The sequence below is a fragment of the Nyctereutes procyonoides genome, unplaced genomic scaffold, assembly GCF_905146905.1.
Source record: "Nyctereutes procyonoides isolate TBG_1078 unplaced genomic scaffold, NYPRO_anot_genome, whole genome shotgun sequence".
Classification (NCBI taxonomy): domain Eukaryota; kingdom Metazoa; phylum Chordata; class Mammalia; order Carnivora; family Canidae; genus Nyctereutes; species Nyctereutes procyonoides.
Window position 1 is genome coordinate 6249604 of NW_026575024.1, and position 26106 is coordinate 6275709.

The 26106-nt window shown below is 48.8% G+C and overlaps 1 protein-coding gene across 1 annotated transcript in view; it reads right to left on the reverse strand.

The window, feature by feature from the left end:
- The window catches only part of CASS4 (Cas scaffold protein family member 4), a 33555-nt gene that overhangs the window by 4265 nt on the left and 3184 nt on the right, over positions 1-26106 (reverse strand). The window contains exons 2-5 of the mRNA XM_055304281.1: positions 9791-10213; positions 3941-4042; positions 2242-2322; positions 33-1340 (exon numbers count right to left, since the gene is read on the reverse strand). Of these exons, the coding sequence (XP_055160256.1) occupies positions 33-1340; positions 2242-2322; positions 3941-4042; positions 9791-10213 (1914 nt within the window). The remainder of the gene's footprint in view (positions 1-32; positions 1341-2241; positions 2323-3940; positions 4043-9790; positions 10214-26106) is intronic.

Sequence of the window (26106 nt, forward strand, 5' to 3'; positions counted from 1 at the left end):
AAAGCATCCTTATAACACCACGCTGAACTCACCGGTTCGCGGATAATTGTCCCGTTTTTCTTCAGTAGCTCGGGGGAGTGTACGCTTTCCTTTTGTTTGTGAACAGGAACGCTGCTCTGATATGATTCAATCTCCCTTTGGGGAAGCTGGTAGCATTTTGCAAGCTTCAATGGTGCATGGGGGGTCATCGGCAAGGTATCTTCCTTCTCACAGTTCTGCTTGAAAAGGAGCTTCCCATTGGCAATGACGATGGAGGCAAACCTCTTGATGTCTTCTGGAACCATCCGTGCCACCATGACAAAGCGCTCGAGGTCATCCGGGTTGTTTTGGACCTTGTCGGTCACAAGGACTTCCAGAGACCAGTTGCAGCTGTCCAGGCTTTCCTTCGTCCCGAGCAGGATCTGGTAGGAGTTGGAGATGGTCTGTAGCTGGTCCCGGATCCTGGCCTGCAGGGTGGTGTCACTGAGGTTACAGGCGCTCCCCTGGACCCCGCGGGCGAACTCCAGGAATGCTCTCAAAGACTCCTCCACGCGGTGGGCAGCCGTGCGGATGGCGCCGAGGTTGGCCTCCAGGTAGTCTCGGAACCTCCACTTCCTGCTGACAAAGAGCATCAGGCCGGCGACAGAGCCGGCCACCTGCTGCTGCAGCGCCGCTACCGTCTCCCTGGCCAGGTCCGGGTCCAACGAGAGCTCCTTGCCTGAGTCCTCCGAGCAGGAGCTGGACGAGGAGTCCGTGGACGTGGACGAGCACGAGGACACAACGCTGGCTCTGCTGTCACAGCTGGAAACGGACAGCCTGTCGGGGTCCGGGGACAGCGATGGTGCCTGTCCCGAGGGCCACGCGGAGTTGCGGTCCGCGTTCTCCGAAGGCCCGTTCACTGTCCCCGGCTCGGTCACGGCCCGTCGGCCCCCGGCCACCACGTTCGGGATGTCATAAATGTTTGGCTTGGTGTTCTGCTGTTCCACCCGGGGAATCAGAAAGCTTGAAGGGACCTTGTAGCCCGCGCTCTCGTCCAAGGGGATCGTGTCCCTGGGTGCCAGAAATTTGTAGCAAGGAATTTCTGGAAGGCTGAGTTTTTTCTGCATGGGCACGTTTTTATGCAGGTGTGGATTGAGGGACCTTGCTCTGCTATTTGGAGGATTCTGGAAGCTGGACATATACCTGCGGGGAGTGTGGGGCTCTGATTCTTCCACAAAGCTGCCTAGAGATGCATTTCTGCCATCAGCTTTTTCTGGAGACACTGGCGTGTCATAGATCCATTCCGACTTCTGGGGGCTCGGCAACGTGCTGTAGCTGCCTTGCCTCGTGGCAATCGCCGACATCGCGGCAGCGCTCTGCCTCTGCGAAGAGCCCCACAAAGATGCCCAGGTCAGTAGCAATAAAAAGAGGGTTCGAGTGACTCGTCTGACAAATGTGCATTACGCTGAGGACCTGCTAAGTGCCGGGTAGCGTGCTTCTTACAAATCTGATGGTCACTCCCCCACTCAAGTGACTTCAGCAGCTCCCCATTGCCATCATCGCTCAAGGCCCTTCATAATCTGGTTGTATCCGCCTTTAAGCCTCCCACCACACCTGCCACCAGCCTCCCTGTGGGCTCAGTCACCCTGGCTGTTCACCATCCCCTGAACTCCAAATGCTCACTTAGCCCATTATAGTTCATTTTGCCCAAACCAGTCCTTCTGTTCTACGTGCCCTCCCGACCCCTTCCTTTCCCTCTAACAAACCTCTATGCACCCCTCACGACGCTGCAGAGATGCCATCACTTTCTAAAGGCCTTCCCCAATGACCTTGGGCATAGGTATATGTATTTTTAAATGCATTCGACAATGAACATGGATTCCAGATTTTCAAATTAAGACATGTCCTCTATAAACAGATAAAAACCCATTTTAACACAACCCATCTCTGAGGTGTGGAAGGCGAGGAAGAAGAAGCATTTACCTAAGATCTACTGAGCTTTTGCTCTGTGCCAAGCACTGTACCTGTACTAGGTCCTCTGCAGAAATGATCTCAGTCCTCACAATTAGTTTGTTATAAGAAACTGAGGCACGGAGAAGGTAGAGGATGTGCCCAAAGCACATTGCTCGCCCTGTTCCTGAACACCACGGCCAGCAGGGGGTTCAAAGGAAATAAGCTCTGCTATGAGGAATTTGCATTCCCAGTTTTGGCCATGCTAATAAAACATCCCGGAGGATGCTCACATTTTCCTAGTATCGAATCTCTGGGCCTCGTCATACTTACACCTGGTGGGCTGGTCATGGAACCAAGTCCTGCCCTTTTGGGGCTGGCGGGTATATCATATAACTGCTGCTTCTCTGGCTCCTGGGGAAAGACGGAAAAGGATAACTTGGAGTTTTCCTTCCTGATGGATACACATCACAAACTCTACCCACTGCAAGTGTTCTTTCCAAAAGAGAACACAGAACACCAAAGATTTGGGGGGCTCTCGGTCATGATGCTCACATGGTGGAAGTTTATGTGGTTATGTTTTCAACAACAGACTCTGTGCTTTAAAAAGATACCATCTTGGGATGCCTGGGTGGCTCGGTGGTTGAGCATCTGCCTTCGGCTCAGGTCGTGATCCTGGGGTCCTGGGACAGAGTCCCACATCGGGCTCCCTGTGGGGAGCCCGCTTCTCCCTCTGCCTCTTTCTCTCTCTGTCTCTCATGAATAAATAAATAAAATCTTTAAAAAAAAAAGAAGATGCCCTCTTGACGGAAGCTGGGGACAAACTATAGGGTGGCTCATTTGCATCTGTAGGTTAGCCTTAGCATGGACTTAAAAAGGAATACATGAAACTGTGACTTAATATGCTTCCGTCTTTTTTTGTTTTTCTCAGCAGAAATTTTCCTGGTGCTTGTAGGTTGTGTCATCATCCTGCAAATATTCACAGAATGCCTACTAACCACCAGGACACTGGGCCATATGCCATATAGACACCCAGTAAGGAGCATAAGACATGGTTCTGGACAGATGATGTGCTTTTTTTTTTTTTTGTACAGCAATTAGAAAATACATATATCAGGATGTGAAAAGTAGGTGCCGTGTTCCAAAGTGAGGGGAAAGAAAGTAGGAAACAGGGTTCTGCAAAGAAAGAGCTGGACTCTGGAGAGGGGGTTGCTTTGGAGAGAGCTGAAATGTGGGTTTCCTACCAACTCCTCATCACTGGGGAAGGGTGTATTTCATCCCCCTCAAGCAGAGTGGAGAGTGCCCCAGCAGGACCTTCAGGGACGAATCATGCCACCTGAGCATGGGGTCGTAGTGCACAGGGGCCAACTCCAGCTCGGGGAAAGCTAAGGGTGGGAATCTGATGGCCAAGCACAGGGGGTGGCTGTGCTAGAGATGGCCTCTTCTCGGGTGGGGACCAGGGAGAAGGAAGAGAAGCAGCTGCCTTGGCCACAGCGGTTGAGAGAGCACCAAAATTCTCAATCGTTAAGGTAAATAACAATGTGATGCAACATTAAAAAAAAATCACAATTAATGCAAAAAAATCACGATGAACAAAACCTCACTATTTTCAATAAACACAAGGGTGAGAGGCCCGGGATGAGGGTGAGGTGAGTGAGGTGAGTGATATGAGTCCAGCATGTGTGTCTTTATGTGTGTGACTTTGGTGCCCGAAGCCAGTGCCTCAACTCTGCTCGTCCTGTGCAGGGGCAGCCTGTGCTTCCGGCATCTGTCGTGGCAAAGGGAGCAAGTGTGCTCATCCATGGGCCAGACGAGGGTCACACCTGCCCTGGAGCAAAAGCCAGGCCGGAAGTGTGGGAGGGGGTGAGAGCATCACAGGAAGCCAAGGCTAGAGATGACCTACCAGCCTGTCCCCAAAGCCCAGGGAGGAGCCACCTGGGAACCTGCCCCCTAAGAGACGCTCAGTGACAGGTGGAAGGAGAGGCAGGGAGCAGAAGAGCAATCTGTGTGATGCTGGGAAGGCCACACTCACCTTCAGAGCTGGGGGGCCCCGGCTCTGGGCTGGCACGTCATACACCTGGGAAGGCAGGGTTGGCAACGAGGCCCGAGCTGGTCTGGGAATCGTGAAGAGGGCCTTGGAGGGGAAAAGGAAGAGCCAAGGGAAGGAAATGTCACCGCAGAGTCCACATGTCACGTTGCAGGTTACCCTCACACAACAAAGGCTGCCCCCACAGCATGCAGGCAATCCCCTGCACCCCTAAATGGCGGCCCTTCACTCAGACCCCCAACACGGGATGGGGAAGCAGCTTAGAACGCAGATTCCCAGGCCCCGTGTCAGTTATACTGGGGTCTCTGAGTCCTGCCGGGGACCCTGGGAATCTGCACTATCAGCGAGCCTCCCAGGCGATTCTGAAGTTCTCTAGGGATCTGGGGCTGTGATTTGAATCCGGGTGGTTAATGTGTTCATCTGATGATGCTGGGGATGCAGCAGTGAGCCAGACAGGCAGAGAGGCTGGAAGGGTGTCAAGTGAAGGGATTATGGGGGTGGGGAGGGAGCAGGGGCCTGTCGCAGGACATGCCACTGGGGATGAGGGTCCCATGGGGCAGCAGGAGGTGAGCAGACCCGTGGCGGCCCTCAGCCTTGGAGGCTGTGCCTATGACTGGATTCCAGTTAATCCTCCAGAGTTTATGAATATCCGCTCTCCACGGAGTACCACACTGTCTGCTCCAGGGCGGCAGCACCCAGACCTGGCCAGGGAAACAACCACCAGGCGAACTTTAAAATAATGCAGTTGTCAGGGCTCCATGTCAGAACTTTCAAGCAAGGATGTCTCCAGGAGGGATGATTTTATCGGTGAATGGATGCTGTCTGCCATGGTTAAGGTCTAAAGGGGGAAACAAGGTGTGGACACAGCCAGGATGTGGGCTGGAAAGCGAGACAGGCCCTTGAGGAGAGGAAAGGGTCAAGTCCAGAGAGTCTGGCAGAGGGAGATGCATTTCCCACTGGGCACCCAGGGCTTTCTGAATTGGATCGCAAGGATGGTTAGGACCTGAAGAGGTGCAGATGGGTGGGCGGTCCAGATAGAGGAGCGGCTGATGAGGACTAGAGCAGAGTCCCTTTGTTCAGGAGGGCGACCCACCTCTGTGCCTGGCATGAAGAAAATGCTAGAACCTACTTATTGATTTGTTTGTTTGGGGTGAAAGAACAGGTACCCCTTGAGGCAGTGGTAGCAGACCAGTGGGTCCCACCACCGATTGGGCTGGAATAACTGGCGCTGCAGGTAAAGCAGCTGCAAAGCAAACAGGACATACAGCCCCCTTCCCCCCAGGACACAGTCAGCTGTCACGTGTCAAAATAAGGTCCCTCCAAATGCTAACTGCTTTCTTACAGAGAAACCTGGTTCTCTAAAGTCCTAGGCTCTCAGGAGCATTGCAGCCTGAAGTTCTATTAGGGAAAAGGAAACATCCTACTCTTGTCAGAGAAGCAGGCTCGCTTTCCACCCCTGACACAGAGCTCCAGGCAGGCGGCATCAGACGGGACATTCCACGTCTACCCCAACCTGGAGGGTCCCAGGGAGAGAGGAGCCTGCTTTGCAGCCTGGGCTGATGCCAACCCTTTACACGCTGCCCCATTTTGCATAGAGCCTCTGTGTACCCATCACCTAAACCCCACCTTTTCCCAACCCGATAACTAACTGTGCTCAAGGGAGCCTGTGTTTGTGAGACGCCCCATGGTTCCTCTGCTCTATGAATGCTCTCCCTGCGGTGGTGCAGGAAACCCGACTTTGTCCCTGCTGCTCTTAGGCTATGACAGTGGTTTTCCACCCCACTCGGGGTTAAATCCAAGCTCCCGACAGGCCTGCCCTGTCCAATCGCAGCGACCGTGCACGGTGTGTCTCGGGCTAGGTCAAGGGCCATCACCTCCAGTCCAGGCTTATTCCAAAACCCCAAGCTCTCTCCTACCACAGAGCTTTTCCAAATGCACTTCCATTGCCTACTACCCCCTAGGACCCCAGGCTCCTTTTCTTTTGTAGCTGGCTTTGTGGGTAGACCACCTGCAGAGGACAGAGGGACTTTCTGGTGGGAATTTCAGGTAGAGGAAGCTGGCTCGAAAATGCCCAGTGTTTTCTTGGAAAAGAAATTAAGGAACATTAAGAAATTAATGTTTGGGCACCACGGTTTCAAAGGTTTAGGAGGATAGGAGGGAACTCCTGTTCAAGAACTAGTGGGCCCAGGCAGCCTGGGTGGCTCAGTGGTTTAGCGCCGCCTTCAGTCCAGGGTGTGATCCTGGAGTCCCAGGATCGAGTCCCACATCAGGCTCCCTGCATGGAGCCTGCTTCTCCCTCTGCCTGTGACTCTGCCTCTCTGTTTCTCAAATAAAAAAAAAAGAAAGAAAAAGAAAAGAACTAGTGGGTCTGAAAGTAACCCCACTGGGAAGTTGGAACCCCTTTTACTTGAAATACAAAAGATCCCCCTTCCTGAATTCAAACCAGCATCTAATATGTTCTCTGTATGGTGATTAAAAAAAAAAAAGTCAGGCCAGTCCTATTCTATTAAGGAAGTTGAAATAAAAAGTAAAACAAAGCTCAAGATAGTGGCCACCCCAGAGGAAATAAGTGACCGGGAGAAAGTGTGAGGGGGCTCCTGGGGTGCTAGTTTTGTTCAGACTCTTGATCTGGATGCTAGTGACTAAGCTACACCCTTAGGATCTGGAGGTTACGTCTCAGTAAAAAGCTCATTGCAAAGAATGGACAGTGTCAGCCGCGGAGTCAGGACAGCCAAGGGCAGGGGCATGCAGAGGCTAGGTGCAGGGACAGCTGTGGGCAGGCTCACAGAACTTCGGTCCTGGGCATCTGTCACCCTGTGACCCTGGATGGGCCACCCCACCTCTCTGGGAATTAGTTCCCTGTTTGGAAAGTGAAGAGTTGTCCTCAAGACCCACATAGGTCTCTTCCAGAGATGTCTGCTTCTGATACGGGGGTCCCTTGATCAGACAACTCGAAAAAAGTGATATCTTTTCACCTTTCTTGGTTTTTAATTTTTGGCCACCTTACTTGAGTGAGAGTCAAAGCAGGGGATAAGGAGGGGGGTTCTGTGAAATGGGTCATTTGGTCACATGGGCCGGTTCCAAGCCCATGAACTGCCCGTTGGAAAACAGCTCCAAGCTGGTGGCTGGACTTGGCTCGTCCCATCAAGTGCTTCTACTTAGTATGCACTCCCTCCACCACCACAGAGTCAGGGCCGACCCCCAGACTACACGAGCGGGGTGGCGAGGGCTGCCTCTTCCACAGATCAGAAGATTCTGAACCGGTTTTCTTTTGAAAGATTTTTAAAATTTATTTATTCCTGAGACACACACACACACAGAGGAGCAGAGACACAGAGGGAGAGACTGGCTCCCCATGGGGACCCCCATGTGGGACTCGATTCCAGGACCCTGGGATCACACCCTGAGCCAAAGGCAGACGCTCAACCACTCGACCACCCAGGTGCCCCTGAACTGATCCACCTCTTCTAGCTCCTTCCTTCTCGTAGCAGAGGAGACAGTGGAATTATTTAGAATAGCCAGAAGGTACAACCTCGAGACTTCGAAATGGCAGAGTAAGACGCAGAGTTACAGAGGAGCGTTGGGACGTGTCCCCTCTCCCAGCATGGCCCCATCAGCCCCATCAGCCAGCCCTGCTGATTTCCAAGCCACAGGTGGCACCTCTTGCTCTGAAACAACCCCCCGCCCCCAAAGCAGAGAGAAGGCAATACAAAAAAAGTGGGGAAGGAGGAAGCAAAAATGCAGATGGAGCAGCCACAGAGGAAACGGGCAGGAAACTTCCCCAGGTGTTTTACTGGGGCCACGTCAAGCAGCTTCCTTGAGTGGCCAAGAGCCCCTGGTTTCTGAATTCCCCTGGGGTGGCTGTGGTTTGTGTGCACGGCCGCAGCCTCACATGTAGGAGGGCTCCAATCACAGACACGCTTTGTGTCGAGGCGAATCGCACAGCCCATGCTCTGACCCTTTTCTGAGTTAGGTTTAGAAAGTAAACTCGTCTTTATCATGATGCCAGTCTAGAAGTTGGAGTCCACAGTCGCTTCATTTACTTAGCAAGCGTTAGTGTTGGGGACGCCTGGGTGGCTCAGTGGTTGAGCCTCTGCCTTTGGCTCAGGGTGTGATCCCGGGGTCCTGGGATCGAGTCCCCCATCGGGCTCCCTGGATGGAGCCTGCTTCTCCCTCTGCCTGCGTCTCTGCCTCTCTCTGTGTCTCTCATGAATAAATAAGTAAAACCTTTAGAAACAAAAACGTTAAAGTTGTAGGAGCCTGCGCTGGCTGGGGTGCTAGGGATACCTGGTGGACCGCAGACATGGCACCTGTTTGCCTTTTAGGGAGAGGAGGAAACTCAAAGTCACTTCAGAAAAGGCCACTTGTTCTTGGAGAAACCGCCACCAAGGCCCTGCCTGGAGTCAGCTGCTCAGACAGCAGCTGAGCATGCCAGGCCTCGACTGGCCAGCTGTTCCAGAAAAGTGCCTTAGGGTCCACGTTGGGGGCGGCTGTAGAAGGCTTGACCAGCTTCATTCTGGTGTTTGTAGCCAGCGCCTTTGAATGGCAGCTGTTCTGCGTAACAAATGTCTGGTTCTCTGCCTGGCAGCCCAGGGGGTTAGAAAATCTGAAGTGTTCAAGATATTCTAAGAAATCAACACCTTTCTCTGGTCGGAAGTGGTGTGGAGAAGGCACGCATGGTTAGCAGGACCTTCCCAGGGCCCCCAGCACGTACATCAGGGGGAGCAGCCTTCCTGGACATAGACCTGGCCAGGACCCCCCTGCCTGGAGCTCGAGCCAGGTGGGATGTGTCCTTTGAGCTGGAGGCAGAGTGTGCAGGAAATGCCCACAGTGACCGGAGACCACGCAGATCTTTTCTGCATGCTTAACACCTCGTGAAGGCCTGGGCCTGGGGAAAACAACACTTGATTTTTCTCCTTTGTTCTTTAAATTTCTTCCCTTCTTAAAAAAAAAAAAAAGTGTTCATTCTGCATTTACCTGGTGCTTCTTTCCCTCTGCTTTTTAAATGCCTATTTTTAAAAAATTGCAGATGCAATACATACTGCATATAACACACAAATCAGCTTCCTTATCTCTCTGCTCGTCATGTATTTACTGAGTACCCGCCCCAGCCAGGCACAGTCCCAGGAACATAAAAATGATCAACTCCACTTCTTAAGGGGAGCCGCTATTGGTGTGTGATCTCTTCTGGATGAGCATGCACACATATACAAACACAGATTTTTCTTTTCTTTTCTTTTCTTTCTTTCTTTTTTTTTTTTTAGTTTTTGTTTGGTTTTTGTTTAAATGATTGTTTTATCGCCCTGATACATGTCCCCTAGAATTACTTCATCTTTTTTTTTTTTTTTTTGACAAGTGCCTAGTATGTTGTAGGGATAATAAAAATTTAGGTAACCAATCCCCCCCATTAACAACCATTTAGTCATCTACTATTTTACCCTGTGACAAAAAAAAAAAATGCTATTATGGCCATGGCCTCCTCACCCAGATATGTTTGCCTTCTTGTGTGTTTCTGTAGCAATACTGGACGTAAAGTCTCTTGGGTTGAAGGGAATATAGATATTAAATCTGTTGGGTGATTCCTTGCCTTTGAACCCATCACTAGAAGTCCTAGTGCACCAAGAGGCCACCGCGGAAGTTCTTAATACTTTCATGACCGGCCCCACTAAGCATCCAATTTCCTGCCAAGGAAATCATCACCGAGTCAGAGGAGTCCAGGTTCCCACTTAGCACATTTGATCCTCCTGATAGACACCAAGAATTCAAGGCAGAGGTAAGCCCCGGGGTGTCTCACATACTCCTTGACCCATCTGTTTTATTTAGAAACGTGCATACCTGTTTTGGAAAGGTTAGAGTCTTTTCACAGATGATTCTGGCACTGGCAGGTGGGTCGGGGAATTCGTAGATTTCGGCGGTGGCAGGTGGAGGCCCCTCCACCCAACTCTTCATGTGCTCATACACGGGGCCTGGAGTCAGGGGCTGGAGCAGGGTGGGCACCTGGTAGGTCTCCTTGGAGCTGGCGAGACCTTCTTCCAGGCCTCTCAGGAAAGGGGGACAGGGCCTGTCTGCAGGGGCCTCAGGGAGGATTTGGAGGCGGTTGGCAGGAGCCAGACCTTGCCTCCCATGGAGCAAACACTTCCACCAGCCCTCGCTTTCTGGCACGTCTTGTTCCAGGATGGTCAAGATGTCTCCTCTGCAGAAAGCCAGCTCATAGGAACAGTCTGGGTGGTTGTCGTAAAGTGCTCTGGCCAAGAGTGTCTGGGGGCGGGAGGAGAAAGCATTCATTGTTATTACTGTTGCTGACAACCACTCCACCTACGCCACTGGCTTAGAAACACTAGAGGACAGTCATATGTTTCCTTGACCCACAGGCTCTTGGTTGCTTTTTTCTTTCTTTAAGTTTAGTTAATTATACTTTTTATACTCACTAGCTCCTAGTACATACAGTTTATAAATAAAATGAAGCAAAAATGTTCAACCACCCCATTACGTTTGTTAAGAAGTGTTGCTTTTTTTTTTTAAATTTTTATTTGTTTATGATAGTTACAGAGAGAGAGAGAGAGGCAGAGACACAGGCAGAGGGAGAAGCAGGCTCCATGCACCGGGAGCCCGATGTGGGATTCGAACCCGGGTCTCCAGGATCGCGCCCTGGGCCAAAGGCAGGCGCCAAACCGCTGCGCCATCCAGGTATCCCGAAGTGTTGCTTTTTATTTATTTTCTGCATAAAGTTCTTCTGTTTCAAAAATGGAATTGGATGTCCAACTATTGAAAAGTATCACTTTAAACCACAGTCAGGTCTATAGCTATTTAGAGAAGCACTGTTACACGTGTATCTGAGAAGCATAAGTGGAATCGGATTCTCCATGCAGACACTGAAAATCCCACATAAAATCTACTGCAGTTGAGATCCTCAGAGACCATGAACAAGTTTCGTCCATGGAACCTTCTTCTTACTACAAAAGCAATAAAAGTTCACAACAGAGAGACCATAAAATAATGAGAAGCAGGTAGAAGAAAACAGAAATGCCTACCACAGAAAACCACTGTCACTCCTTTTATTCATGACCTCTTGGATCTTGTGCATATTTGTCACTTTATTTTATTTTATTTATTTTTTTATTTGTTCATTTATATACCCAGAGTCAGTTGTATTTTAAAAACCTCATGGGGGAATCCCTGGGTGGCGCAGCGGTTTGGCGCCTGCCTTTGGCCCAGGGCGCGATCCTGGAGACCCGGGATCGAATTCCACATCGGGCTCCCGGTGCATGGAGCCTGCTTCTCCCTCTGCCTATGTCTCTGCCTCTCTCTCTCTCTCTCTCTCTCTCTCTCTCTCTCTCTGTGTGACTATCATAAATAAATAAAAATTAAAAAAAAAACCTCATGGGATCATATGCTACATACAGTTTTACAATCTGCTGTTTCCCCCTACTTAATGATAGGTTATGAATATTATTCTGTGCCCCCAAAGACACATGACTCAGTATCCTTTTAAACAGTGGCGCTGTTTTCTGTTTTAAGGGTGAACCATGCTTGTCCTTCCTGCTTCTGCATCATGCTAGCTAATTCCAGTTTTCAGTTATTCCAAACAGTACAAAGATGATCATCTTTATAGTCAAATATTTGCAACTCTCATTTATTTTCACAGAGAATTTCCAGAAAACAAATTTCCAGGTGGGTAAAATCCTTAGAGCTCCCCTCCCTCATTGCCCTCAGGCATGGTTGACCTGTGTACACTTCCGTCCCAACAGTGTAACAAGACTGCTCATTTCCTCACACCCCATGACCCTTGTCATGATCTTGGTTGGATGGTGCATTTGTTTAAAAATCTTTGTCGTGGAAACTTGAAATGTTTTTTTTAAAACACATTTTTGGAAATTTACAGATTTTTTAAAAAGAAGGAACATGTTCCTGAAGTGTTAGAGGCATGTGTGTTGTGAAGGACACGCCTGCCTATGGGCATCTCCTCTCCCATCCCTGGGGAACCAGAAACCCTCCCTGAGAGGGATGGCGCAGATCTCACTAGTTGGAGGCAGAGTATGTGTGTTTGGGGGGTTGCACTGAAAAGCAGAAAGCCAAGTTAGGGCTAATAAGACACTGACTGCCTTCTGGGTGTGAGGGACCCCATGAAGTGTGCCCTTGGCCAGCCACATATTCCTTCGTAAGGGAAGCCGACCTTGGCTGAATGTGTATGAGGTATGGCACTGTCCCCTGTGCTTGAGTGTGGGGCCACCAATTTTGATCATGTGATGGTCCACTCTGAGCTTTCCATGGCTCCCTCGGAGCCTTTACTCTGCCTAAACCTTCAGGCCCTAAGAGACCCCACCCCTGCCTACATTTCCAGGCTCGTGGTATCAACTTCCTCAGCCCCACAAGAGCACCACCCATTGTGGGGGTTTGAGTCCTTCACACAGGCTGTTCCCTCTACCCGAAAGAGTCAGCAGCTGGGTGCCTGGTCAGACCCACTCATCTTTCCAGGCTCCATATAGATGTCCCTTCCCTGCAAAAGATTCCCTGATGCTCAGACTCCCCTAGACTACCCTAAGCCTCTCCAATTTTTTTGCTCAATGCTTTTCCATATCGGTGCTGATGATAATCGCATATAATTCACTAAGTAGGTGATGATTGTCTATGTGGTGTCTACGTCCAGGCTAGAGCACTGGCTCTGGAGAGCACACCTTCCTTGCTCTAACAGCATCCCCAGCTTCCGGTATAGGAGCTGCTCGTTGGCCACTTTTTGAGTTAATGGGTGGATACGGACGCGCAATGTAATGCCCCTGCGTTCAAGTCTTTGGGAGATAAAGAGACACACAGCACCAAGGTGAGAGCCCCTGTTTCCTTCTAGAGTAGAGTAGATGGAGGCTCTCCATGACTCTCTGCCCATCTCCTTAGGTGGCCATCACCATCTCTTGATGGTGAGAATGACCATCAAGACGTTCCAGAAGGTGGGCTCAGGACCTGGCTAATCTGCCCACTCAGTGACTGTCCCGTCAATGTGGTGTGAGCGCCTTTCCAGCTTGGAGAATCCAGCAAAGATGAAGCTTTTAGAGGGAACAGAGTTTTAGAATCTTATAAAGAGTATGGATTAAAGGCCAGGATTCAGTGAAGTTCCATGCTACGTTGTAGATTTTTTTCTAGTTAAATAATAATAATCTCTGTATAGTAAGAAATGAAACTGAAGGTTTATAGTTTACTACTTTGTCAGACTTTAACCAGATGTATAACTAGCCTTGCAATCGTCTCTTAATAATCTTTTATTAAATTATCTACAACGGGGGCACTCAGTCGGTTAAGCGTCTGCCTTGGGCTCAGGCCATGATCCCAGGGTCCTAGAATCCATGTCAGGCTCCCCGCTCAGCAGAGTCTGCTTCTCCCTCTCCCTCTGCCCCTTCCCCTGCTCATGCTCTCTGTCTCTCTCTCTCTTTCTCTCATGCTCTCTCAATACATAAATAAATAAGATCTTTAAAAAAAATTGCCTACAACTACCTAGGTTCTCAAATGCTCTTTGACTTAGTTTGAACATCTTACTGTTTCTCCCATTCATTGATGAGTTTAATAAAATCTTTGACGTGAGGTCATTTTAAATTCTCCTGAGAGTCATGATTTTACCATCTTGAACATTACACTTCAACTGTCCACACAGGCAAGAAAACAAAAACAGTCTCCAGCCAATCACCATTTCATCTTCCATTTTATGAAAGACACTTGACACATCCATAAAAGAAAAAGCCGATCATCTGAGTTGTGCTTGCATTTGTCTAGAAACAAGATCATGTGTATGTCCAGACAGAGCAGTTGCTGCAGCGTGGCAGCTGCTCGGAAGCGTCCAGATTGGCAACAGCTTCGTCGGTGGATTTGCCTATTGCGAGAGGCAGGGACTATTTCCCAGAGAATAGTGGGCTTGTCTGGTCACCCACGCCCCTGGGCACCCACAGCTGTCCAAGATGGACAACCCCAGTCTTATTTGGGAGGCAAGGTTTACTCCGGGCTTCCGGCCTGCAGCCTGGGGTACAACCACGCCTACCTTACAGGCCATAAGCTCCCAGCAAAGGAAAATCCTGCGTCTGTTGCTATCACTAATTCCCTTCGTTATAACTGGCAGAGATGTCTCTGGACACCTCATGCAATCAGTCAGGGTCTCAGAGTTTTAATAACAAAGCCCATCAAAGTTTCTGTTTCAAAAGAATTTAGCACAAGTGAGGTGTCTTGGGGGCTCTTAATCTAAAAAACAGAGGACCATATTGAAGGGGCCCCATTTGGTGTTGGGGGCACTGCAGTCATTATTATCATTTAACTCTCAGAAGCCTCAGAGGTGGGTTTTCTTATCCTCATTTTAGAGAGGAAGAGACTGAGGGTCAGAGAGGTCAAATGACTTGTCTAAAGGTCACTTGGACCCTGACTGCTCTCCCCATATCCATTAGTGCACCATTCCCATACAATTCATTTTCCAGACATTTATACACATAAGTATTTATATCCATAAACCAGATCATATTGATCTGTTATTTAAAAACCTCCAATGGCTTAGAAATACACTTAGAACAAAACCTGCGTTCCCTGTCTGGTCGCCCTCCTGGCCCACCACTCTGCCCGCTAATTTTTCCCCATTGTTTTCTCACTCTTCCCAGATGCACTAAGCCTGTTTCCACCTCAGGACCGTTGCCCTTGCTATTCCTCCTGCGCAGAGCCCTCTTACACCAGACTTTGCATTACTTGGCACCTCCTTCGGATCTCAGCTCAAAGGTCATTTCCTGCAGAGGCTGTCCCTGCATGAAAGTCACCTCTTGCAGGGGTGTCCCTGACACCCACTTAAGGCTAGTCTCCTCCTCTGGATCCACACAGGCCTGAGATGCTGAGCCTGTGGGCATGCTGAGGAAAGAACCCAGTCAGGGCAAGCCAGACTCTTTTGGGCTGACTGGTGGTGTGGGGAGGAGAAGAAACAGCAGCAGCAAACACTCATCGTGCACCTATGTTCCTGGCACTGTCCTCAGCTCGTTATAGACAATACTTGGAAGCAACTGTCAGCCCACCACGAGAGATCCTAACAACAACTGCAATAATCTCTGAAGCCACTCACAAGGTATTTTTTTAATAGGGTGTTAATTTGGAAACATCTGTGCAGATATTTAAGAGATGAAGGAAGATATGTGTTTATAGTTTTGTTCCCTGCGGGCACACTGGCAGCTAACTTCTATGAGCAGTGAAAGAAATATTCCTAACTAATTTCCAAAAACGGCATTTCCCTCAAATGCCCATCTCCACACAGCAGCTAGAGGAGGGAAAAAGAAAATGAATATGGAGCTGGAAGAAAGAAACGAAGGCAAAGAATAAGGTTCTCTTTCTGGAGAGACCTTCGCACAACTGCCAGATGCAATGTGTTCGTCTATGTTGAATCAGCAATGATTCAACAATAATTAGCTACAATTAGAGAAATCTGGGATGTTGTTGTGTCATTCATTTATTCGTTCATACATTCATTCATTCACGAAGATTGTATTGAGCACCTACTATAAGCCCAGTGCTCTGCTGGAGACACAGCAGCGAACAAAACAGTTCCTGATCTCATGCCAATCTACGTTCCAGTGGAGGAGGCAAAGCCCAATCATATTTTCATGGAAAGCAATATAGGTTTCCACCCCTCTTCGGGCAATGAAGGAGAATATGGAAGTTGTGAGAAATATGGGTGTAGCGAGAAAGGAGGTGTGAAGGTTGTGCTCTGGGGGTGAGTAGGAGTCAGAGCAAGAGTGGGGGAGAGAGCATCCAGGCGGAGGAAGAGAAATGTCTGAGGGTTGAGGGAGGAGATGGAGTGTGTGTGTGTGTGTGTGTGTGTGTGTGTGCGCGCGCGCGCGTGTGCAGTGGGTAGCAAGCTAGAGGAACTGAAAAGTGACCAGGCTGGCTGAAGACAAGTAAACAGAGGATCCGGAGCTTGATTCTTTATCTGGTTGCTGGGTGAAAGGGATCGGAGTGGGGCTACTGTGAGGCCAAAGAGGCTCATCAAAGCCAATAGCCCAGTCCAGGTGGGGGATGCCCGTCGCTGAGACGAGGGTACAGGTTGGATTTAAGTTAGCCGTAGGGAGCAGGTGGTGATGGCATGCAGTCTTTGAGGCGAGTCTTGAAAGAAGGGCAGGGTTATGATTACCAGAGAAGGGAGGAGGGACGCGGTATGGACCAGGGAGAGCAAGAAGTGGAGAGAGAGAATTGGTTCTTGTCCTTTCTGTCTTCCGCAGCAGCTACAGTTCTAACCAGAACCAGATGGAACGAGCCCATGGAGATGCCACCTGCAGAAGCTTCAGTTCTGTGCTTCTTCACTCATCACCCTCTAGACCAGGAGGGTGGGCACAGCTCCTTGGAAACTGCAAAAGCTCTGCTTGCCTTCTGGCTTTACTTTCCATTTTTATTTTCTCTACTTCACTTGAAAGAGCGGAGCTGCAGAAACTCAGAGCATTAGGGCAGGACAGGGACCCTGGATGCTGTCTTCTGGGTTTGCCTCATTTGAGAGCTTTATGTGCCTGAGACCGGGAGAGGTTACATGGCCTGCCTAAGGACACACAGCAGCAATCAGTTGTGTAGGGATTCAGACTTGAGTCTGTCTGATTCCAAAGTCTGCTTTGCCAGCTTCATGCACGGCCTCTCCAAGTCCAGGTTAACCTCTTGCTCTGATCTGCTAAAGTCTAAATGCAAGTGCTTTTAGAAGAAGTGGCTTTAAAGACATCCATAGGAAGGAGCAGCAATCTCACATGATTATAGGATCTGGGCAGAAAGGATATTGAGGCAGGCCAGGTATAAGGCATTTGGGAGTGCTGGAGGCTGTGGCATGCTCATACAGATTTTAAAATATAACTTCTTGGGCTAAGTGAAGTGCTCTGCTGCTGAGTCCAGCCCACACCTAGGGTCTTAGAGGCCCTCAGGCTGTTTTCCTTGGCAAACCCAAAGTTAATGGGCAGGAGGCTGGAGCATTTTTGCTCAATGCAGGGCTTCTCTTAACAGGTGATCTGCTCTTCTGTCCTCCCTTTCACAGGGGTCAGATCAGCATCACGGCTGATACAAGTGCTATCCCCACCTCCATCCTCTTGTATTCCTAACAGTAAAAAGTTAGTAGCCAGGGGATAGGATAGACCCTGAGATGGGTTCCTTCAAAGCAGCCAGAATATCATCATTTCCTTGGGGACGTAAATCCTACTACAAAGTGACCAGCTCAGGGCAGGAAATAGTAAATAAGAAGTGCCCTGAACAAGACAAGAGGAGACGGTCCATGGGGCAGGAACCATGAGTGACAAGTGACAAGTGATGGTTGGATCCCTGCTCTTACAACCTCATAGAACCTCATTGTTGACTAAATGGCCACCTGTCTTCTACTAAACTCCTTCTTTGAGAGATGTCCATGTTTATCATTTTAGTTTCTTTCTCACAGAATCCATGACTTGTTTCCAAAAATCTGAGTTTTAGGAGAAGGTGGCAAAATTGTTCATACTTCCCCTCTGAGGATCGTGAGAGAATAGTAACACATAAACCACAATTTTTTTTAAAGCATACACTGTAAATATTTCAAAGCCTTTGACGTATGGCAAGTATGAATCGTTGAGGTTCATAAAGGGCTTCCCCTGGCTGTAGGAGCCTTGACTTTGAGATCAGTGAAAGCTTCTCTCATATACTTCTATGGGGCGGCTGAATCCAGAATCAGATCCCCAGGAGTAGACGCGGGGCTGAGAAAGCCCTTTGATCGTCGCTAAGGACAATTGTCTCCCCTCAAATGCACTAGAAGAATTCACTGGAAGTATTTCATGCTCTGTAAATACGCAGATAGGCTTGGGAAGATGAAAGTAGAGAGAATGGTGCTATTGCTTCGCTTGCGCATGTTTACTTTCCATCATTCTTAAAAGCACATTATGTTAAAAAGAAAATATAAGTTTCCAAGAGCAGAAGCAAAATCCCCTCAACCACCTCCGTTTTCCCATCCACATTCTCCAAAAAGGGAAGAAAGACAGAGGAAGAAGGACAACCCTGAGGAAGAGACCAAGTATCTACATGACACTCGTTTGGTAAGAGGTTTTGATGGGTAACAACATCCCGTGAGGTGAGATGCCAGGGTAGACAGGGTTTTAAGCAGTCATGGCAAAGATTGCCCGGAAAGGATTCCTGGTTTGCAAACCCCACAAAACAATGCAGCCTTCTTCTTACACATGCTGTGTGTCCGCTACTACTAACTTCCTGTAATTAATCAAAGTGAAAGAAAAATCCCTGCTAATCTGTTGGCTGCATATGGAGTCAGGCATCACTTTACTTTCGTTGTTAACTATTTAACCAATGCCTCCTGGGTGAGGGTAGTTTCAACTTCTGTGCCAGGCCATAATTCGATAATTCGCCCAGGTTATCTCCTTTGGTCTACACAATCCCATGAAGCAGTTACTTACTAATAGCCTGTTTGAGAGATGAGAAAACTAAGGCACAGAGGGGGGGATTAAGTAGCCTAAGGATGCTCAGTGAGCAAGGCACAGGACTGAACGGAACACAGGCAGTTTTCAGCCTGGAGTCTGCGTTTTTGGCCTACAAATCACAGCGCTTGGCATGGACTCCACTGCAAGATGACACGCGCATTTCGATAGACAAGCGAGTGACCAAATATGCCTCGGAGAGAGGGATGGTAAGCTGATAAATACTGTTTTAACTCAGGTGTGTACATTGCATGGCCAGTAACCAGAATTAGATCCTTCCCTAAGAATTTGTGAAATAGCTTCCGTGTAATTATGGGTAAATAATGATACATTTTTATAACAGGGTATCATACGGCCATCAGAATGAGGTGGAATTTATATGGGTTGAAATGAAACATTCTCCAAAAATACAGTATTAATTTAAAAAAATTGGGATGATAAACCGTGCATGGTATGCACCCACTTATGCTGTTGGGAGGATAGCATCTTTCTGGAAGACAACATAAGGTTTTGGTTGCGGCTTTCGCTCTGGCCAGGGGACCAGAGCCCAGGAAACTATAGAGACGAAAGGAAGACGTTCCTTCCATCCATGCTCATTGGTACAGTTAGAATTTTGTAAACCACGTGTATGTGTTTTAGTTTTTTAAAAAAGGCTTTGGTTCTATTGGAAGAGAATGGCTCTAGGTTGGTGGACCCGAATGATTGGTCACTGTCCATCATTTCTGTCCCTTCTGCCCCGAGTGGATAGGAGCCTGGCCTCCAAGTCAACCTCATCTTGGCTGAAAGCAGTTTTCCACGCAGAGTCATGCCATCGACAGCGAAACCCAGGAGGAGCCGCTGCAAGAGAGCAGCGCTGCTGTGGCACCTGTAACACGGGGGACGGGGCGAGATGGCCTGCTTCCTTCTCCTGGGGCTGTGTCTTGAGGTCTGCAGTTGAGATGGGATCACCTCCTCTTCCTTTCCTTGCCCTTCACCCCATTTCCTGTTTTCCATTTGTCCCTCCTTCCTTCTTACCTCTTTTTTTTTTTTAAAGATTTTATTTATTATTTATCTAAGAGAGAGAGGACTCGATCCCAGGACCCTGAGATCATGACCTGGGACTTGATCCCAGGGCCCTGAAATCATGACCTGGGATTTGATCCCAGGACCAATGGGGGACTCGGTCCCAGGACCCTGAGATCATGATCTGGGACTCTATCCCAGGACCCTGAGATCATGATCTGGGACTTGATCCCAGGACCCTGAAATCATGACCTGGGATTCTGTCCCAGGACCAATGGGGCACTTGGTCCTAGAACCCTGAGATTATGATCTGGGACTCTATCCCAGGACCAATGGGGGACTCGGTCCTAGAACCCTGAGATCATGACCTGGGACTCGATCCCAGGACCCTGAGATCATGATCTGGGACTCGATCCCAGGACCTTGAGATCATGACCTAGGATTCCATCTCAGGACCAATAGGGGACTTGGTCCTAGGACCTTGAGATCACAACCTGGGACTCGATCCCAGGGCCAACATGGGACTCAATCCCAGGACCCCAGGATCATGACCTGAGCGGAAGGCAGATGCTAAACCGACTGAGCCACCCCAGGCGCCCCCTCTCTCCCCTTTAAGCATCTCCCTTTGGAACAAGTGTCCAAGGAAGAAGCTGGTGCCCTAACTTCTGGTTCCCCCCGCGGGTTTCAGTAGCTTTCCACAGCGACACTTACATCAAAGAGCACAACTCCACTAGGTATAGGGAACTAAGTGTCTCGGCAGAGAGCAAAACGGTCTTGTTCATACTCAGAACTTGCCCTGGAAGCCGGGACCGTATTCAATTACTGTTGTCCCATTTGTCACGCCCGATGTGGTGACAGGATTAGTTTGCCACGCTGCGGCGCTCGGGACAGCTCCGCTCGATAATCTGCATGTTCACCTCGGAAATACTTGGGGTTTTTTTGTTTGTTTTTTTTTTTTTTTTTTTTTTTTTTAATGAGGTGACAGCCACGCAACTTCTTGCATCATCCTACACATACAGAAGAGCTGCTTCTCTTGGAGCGAATTTTTAAAGACTCAGCAAAGTGGGTAAAGGAGAGACTCTGAGGAAAAGCTGCTGTTGTCGGCCAGGGAGGCCGGGGAGGCCCGGGAGCTTCGGCTCCAGCAGCCCCTCTGAAAAAGTGGACGAGTTCTGCAATGGAAGGCTCCAGAATATGGAGAGAGTCACCCAAAGTCATTGAACTGGAGGTGACATACTGGAACACCTCCCTCCCCAACCCACCCTTGCCCCAATTACCTTTACGTCTAGCGTCACACTTAAGCTTAAAAAAAAAAATTTAACCTAGTAGAATATAGCTTTTTAAACAAAATATAAATTCTCTTTTTGGTTTCAAAACATGGGCCATGGAGCAACTTTCAGTTACTTCCACTGGGGTGACAGTTATTTGAGGAACAGCATTACCTCCTCCCTTAACACGGGGGAAAAACTTGAAATAACAAGTCACGGATCCCTTTACACGGTTAGAATCCCAAACACTTGGATAGTTGCAAGACATGGATATCCGGAGAGAGAAACTCAGATACTCACATTCACCTTCATCTTGGTCCCTTACAGAGATGATTTGTAAAGGTGATCGATCATTCCATATCTGGAAAGCACGGCCGGGAAGCACGTGGGGAGGGAAGTTCTCCGGGGGCAGTTTGTGCCTGAGTGCAGGGACGCGTGGGCACGGACGCGTGGGCCTCACGCTGGGGCGTGGACGCGTGCAGCTCTGCAGCTGTTCCCGTCAGCAGGTGTGGGCTGCGCCCAGGGGCCCGGGAAGGATGGGTCTGGCCACACCATGCATCCCTCCACCTGCTCCCTGACTGCCCCCTCCACCCATCTGGGTTCAAGTAGCCTTGTGGGGGGAATAACCCTGGGGGGCTCAGCAATGTGAAGATAATAGAAGAGAAAAAGAAAAACTTAAGAGTGATTCCTTGTCTTCCTAACACCTGTAAAAACGGCCCTGGATGATGGCATCATCTGTGAAAATGCACCAGCTGGATGTGCTTTCTCCACCGTAACGTCGGACTCTGGTGTCTCCAACTTTAAATTCTTCCTGACGGTTCAGAGGAGAAAGCCCCTTGTTGCAGGACTTCCGTAGCGGCAGAAGGACTTTGGGGAAGTGACTGGCCAGAAAAAAATTCCAAAGCCACCCCCATGGAAAGGAAATGTTTTCTTCCCTGATGCCTGAATACGGTGGTTTTCCAATAGGTTTGGGGCTTGACCAGATGGACTCGTTTGAATACGCTTCCCCTACTCGTGAGATCCTCGCTAGAAGGCACTTGCCGCGCTTCGTTGGTTAGACAGCTACACATTAAGCACCTACTGTATGTCTGGCAACGTGTGCTGGGGGGAGCGAGGGGCACCAGGTCTGCTTGATCTAGCCCCGGGATTGAAAGGACGCAACAAGAGACCAGGCCTTCCAGTAACTGATTCTGTAAAGCTACGGCCCAGGACGGGTCCATGTGCTAGCAAACCGTGTTCGACAGCCCGTATGCCCTGGAGATCCAGCATCCGCATCTGTTCCTCTCTGTCCCCCTTCACGTTCACCCCTTGCCAGCCACGTCCCTGGGTCATTGGTGAAGGTACCTCGTTTGGGCAAAAGAGAAGTTGGAAGGAACTTCTGGAGGTGGTTGAGGTTCCGCCCTCGCCCTTGAGAAGCTCATGGAGGGAGGAGGGCGAGTAACTGGGAACTTCTCGGGGCCTCCGCAGGTAGGTTCTTTCCCTTCTTAGCTCCCTTTCCTCTCTTCCTTCTTTCTTTCTCTCTCTGTTTTTTTTCTTTTTTTTTTTTTTTAAGGGGAAAAGAAGACGAAAGGCAGGGGAGATCCAGCAAAGTGTTCTGTGCGATCGTACTGCCTCGGATGAGGAGGACACTTTGTCTGAGACTGAGCTTCAACATCCTGTGTCTACCGACAGCTTGCTTCTCCCCACATCCACCTGCCGTCTGGAGGTTTTTTTTTTTAACTTAAAGTGAAATGTTACTTGAAGCCAATTAAAAGCAACTCTCCCTAAGCAACATTACCTATAAAATTACACTTTGATGAGCTAGTTTAAGGTGTTTTTTTTAAGATTTTATTTATTTATTTATTTATTTATTTATTTATTTATGAGAGACACAGAGAGAGGCAGAGACACAGGCAGAGGGAGAAGCAGGGCTCTCTGCAGGGAGCCTGAGGCGGGACTCGATCCTGGGACTCTGGGACCCCGACCTGAGCTGAAGACAGAGGCTCAATCACTGGCCCCTGGTTTAAGTGTTTTCTAACACGCATCAGAATACATAACTGACATTACAAAAAGGTTCTATCTGTATCCTGCGCCTAAAATCATCTTGTGTGGCAGCAATCAAGGTCCCCGCGGGGTGTCATTTTTTTTTTCTGTCTGATTGATCAAGGAGAAATCAAAGCTGGCCCAAGCCATTTAACGGATCACAGAAAAATAAGGGAAGGTTCATGCCTATTCACCAAGTTCTCCATCCCCCAGGGTCGTTTTTATGGGGTGTTAGGAAAGCAAGGAGCTACCCTATTATTTAAGGTGTGGGTCTCCCAGTCTGTGGGTGTGGATTTATTCCAGTCCCTGGCCTTATTCATTTTGTCATCAGTAACGGGCTACAGATAAACCCATCGCAGGTCTTACAGGGGAGACCACATGGAAGATTGGAGACGGCTGTGCGTTGATCTCACCGTGCTTGTTGATTATCTCCTCACTTTGGGCAACATTCATGTAGGAAAAAAGCAATTTAAAGGGCTCACTATCTATAACCGACTCTCCTGCCCTTTCTACCTCGGGCAGGTTTGAATTCTGAACCTGGAGTGACTATCCCACAAAGCTCTTTTTACTTTTTGCTAACCAGGGGGCAAACATCTCCAAGGGAGAAAGACCCTACTGCGTTCTTATCTCATTTCTTCTGTTTTCTTCTCCCCAGATGACGGACTGCCTGTAACACATGTGTAGCCAAGGCTGCTTTTGATTCTAAGGAGAAGCAACCCTTTAAGGAAAAGAACAATGCTGTACGTTCGGTAACTTCTAAACGCACAGAGACATTCTCTGGAGTGAGTGGCCACACGGGTAGCCCAGACTGGCCCATGGATAACTTTTCAGAGGTTCTCACGCGTTCCCCAGAGGGGTTTGCAGAGGCTGCCAAGCCCTTATGCAGGAGCCTGGGATGCTGTCCCGGGTGCAGGATGCGCTGCCTTCTTGGCATTAACTCGGCTCCCATGGTGTGGACACAACAGTCCTCTTCCATTCCAATCCACAAATGGCTTCTGAGCAATACAGTTGGAAATGGTTCCTAAAATATTTATTTCCCCTTTTTGCAACTCATTTTGGAGTGTCCGAATATCACTTGTGTAGCATATTTTCTACCCGCCTCCTACCTCCATCCTTTGAAGTTATTTCCCCTCTAGGCACTTGTCATTTCCTCCCTTAGTCATTCTAGTTCCAAAATGACCATGTTCTGTTTCTACGGCTGCTTCCCCATTTGATTATCGTGCAGGCCACTTTCCTTTGAATTGTCTGGTAACTTTTGGGCTCGTGAGGGTGTTCTGTTTAACTTTTTTTTCTTCTTTTTTTTTTAATATAGTGAGCTCTCTGGCAAATATAATGTTACGAGAATAAAAGTTCTTAAACAGGAGTGATCATATCAAGGGACGACTTTTTACTACTAAAACGACAGTTTATTATATGTAGAAAAGGGGCCTAGATGCTTTTGTCCTTCGTGGCATTTAGAACAGTGTGTGGCACAGGGCAAAGCATTTGATATTTGGTGAATGGATGAAAGGTATATTGTCTGGAAATAAGGTTGGTAAAAAAGAAAAACACTGGTTTCAAAAAAAAAAGGTGTGTAGCACATGTAGTTCAATAAAAGCTATTTATATCTGTATTTACTATTCTTTCTGTTCATATCCTCTGACAATTTCAAATGTCAAAAGTTTTTTTCCAGAAGGCAGGGCAAGCAATTTTTGTCCGCATCCCCTGAGGACCCCACGGCAGTCTCCAGAATGGAAAGAGAGACCATCCACCCTTGTCTCCTCACCCTTCCCTTTGCTCTGCTCTTCCTGGCCAACAGTCCATTAGTTGTTGGATAGCAGCCTGAGGGATGTCTTAGAAACATAAATCAGACCATGTCATCTCCTGCTTTAAATAGGCCAGGGGCTTCCTTTGCAGTTAGAATGCACCTGTAAGTTCTCACAGGACCTACAAGGTCCTCTGTGAACAGGACCCTGCTGACCCTTCTGATCTCATTTGTGCCCACTCTCTCTCCTTGTCCTCCTGTCCCAACGACACTGGCTTTTTTAAAAAATTATTTTAATATTTATTTATTTATCCATTCATTCATTTATTTATTTATTGACACTGGCTTTTTTAAAGGATCCTTCACTATGCCGCATTCATTCCCACCACAGGGCCTTTGCATTTGCTGTCTCCTCTTTCTAGAATGCTTCTGTCATCACTGAGGTCTGCAGAGAGGTCCTTTTCTGTCGGTGACTTCTATCAGATTGCCTTGTTTCATTTTCTGTGTGGCCGTTATCACCACCTGAAATCCTTGCATCCGTTGACTCATTTACTGACTCTCTGACCTCACTGGAACATTGGCTCTGTGTTGGTCATCCGAAGGCCACAACCTGATAACAACACTCTAGGTAGAAGGCTAAACGGGGGACAGTGAATTGTGTTTTGAAGCTGGCTGTTGTATCTGGGCTCTTTTGCCTTGTGAGGCAAGTGAAGGGCTGGAGCTGCTTAACCAGGTCACAGAGAGGTCACAGGTTCTTGTGAAAGCTCAGATCTAAGGCAACATCTGACCATGGGAGCAGCAGGGGCCAGTTCTCAAGAGTCTACACTGAGTGGGTCAGGCTGGGGCCAGGTTGAGGTTGGGGAGTTAGAGTCAGGGGCGGCCTCAGTTCCCAGATGTCTGACAACTAGGAAGTGCTGTCTTTGACCTTGTGGCAGGGCAGGGCTGTGTGGCAAGGGCTCTATCTGCACTCTCTGTAACCTCCCATTCATTCACATGCACATATGCAAAGTGTTTATTGGGCACCTATTATGAGCAGGTACTGCTGTAGCTGCTAGAGACGCAGCACTGACAAGAAAGCCCGCCTCTGGGACGCCTGTTTGGCTCAGTAGTTGAGAGTCTGCCTTTGTCTCAGGGCGTGATCCTGGGGTCCTGGGATCGAGTCCCACATCCGGCTCCTTGTCTGGAGCCTGCTTCTCCCTCTGCCTGTGTCTCTGCCTCTCTCTCTGTCTCTCGTGAATAAATTTTAAAAATCTTAAAAAAAAAAAAAAAAAAGCCCAGCTCTGTCCCTCATGGAGCTGACACTTCAGAGGGGAAGACAGATGATGAACAAAGGGAGAAACAATTGGGAGGGATGATTTCAGATGTTGATTAATGAAGAGGAGGTGGGGGATGAAAATGACCAGGGAGGGTGTGGGTGGGGAGGTGACTTGGATGGGGTGGTCCAGAGAGGAGTTGAGCAATCGAGTGAGCAAGTGTGGAAGATGCTTGTGGGGATCCATGTGATCCAGTCCCCAAACGGAACATCCCAAGGCAGAGGAAGGGGAGGAAGTGAGGTGAGGGGGTGTGGTGGGGAGGGAGGGGTCAGGCTGGCCTTGTGGCCGTAGTAAGTTCTCTGCATACATTCCTACTTGCTGCTCCTCAACAAAGCCTGAGTTAAATGTGTTGCTGCCCACCTCAGAGGTTCTAAGG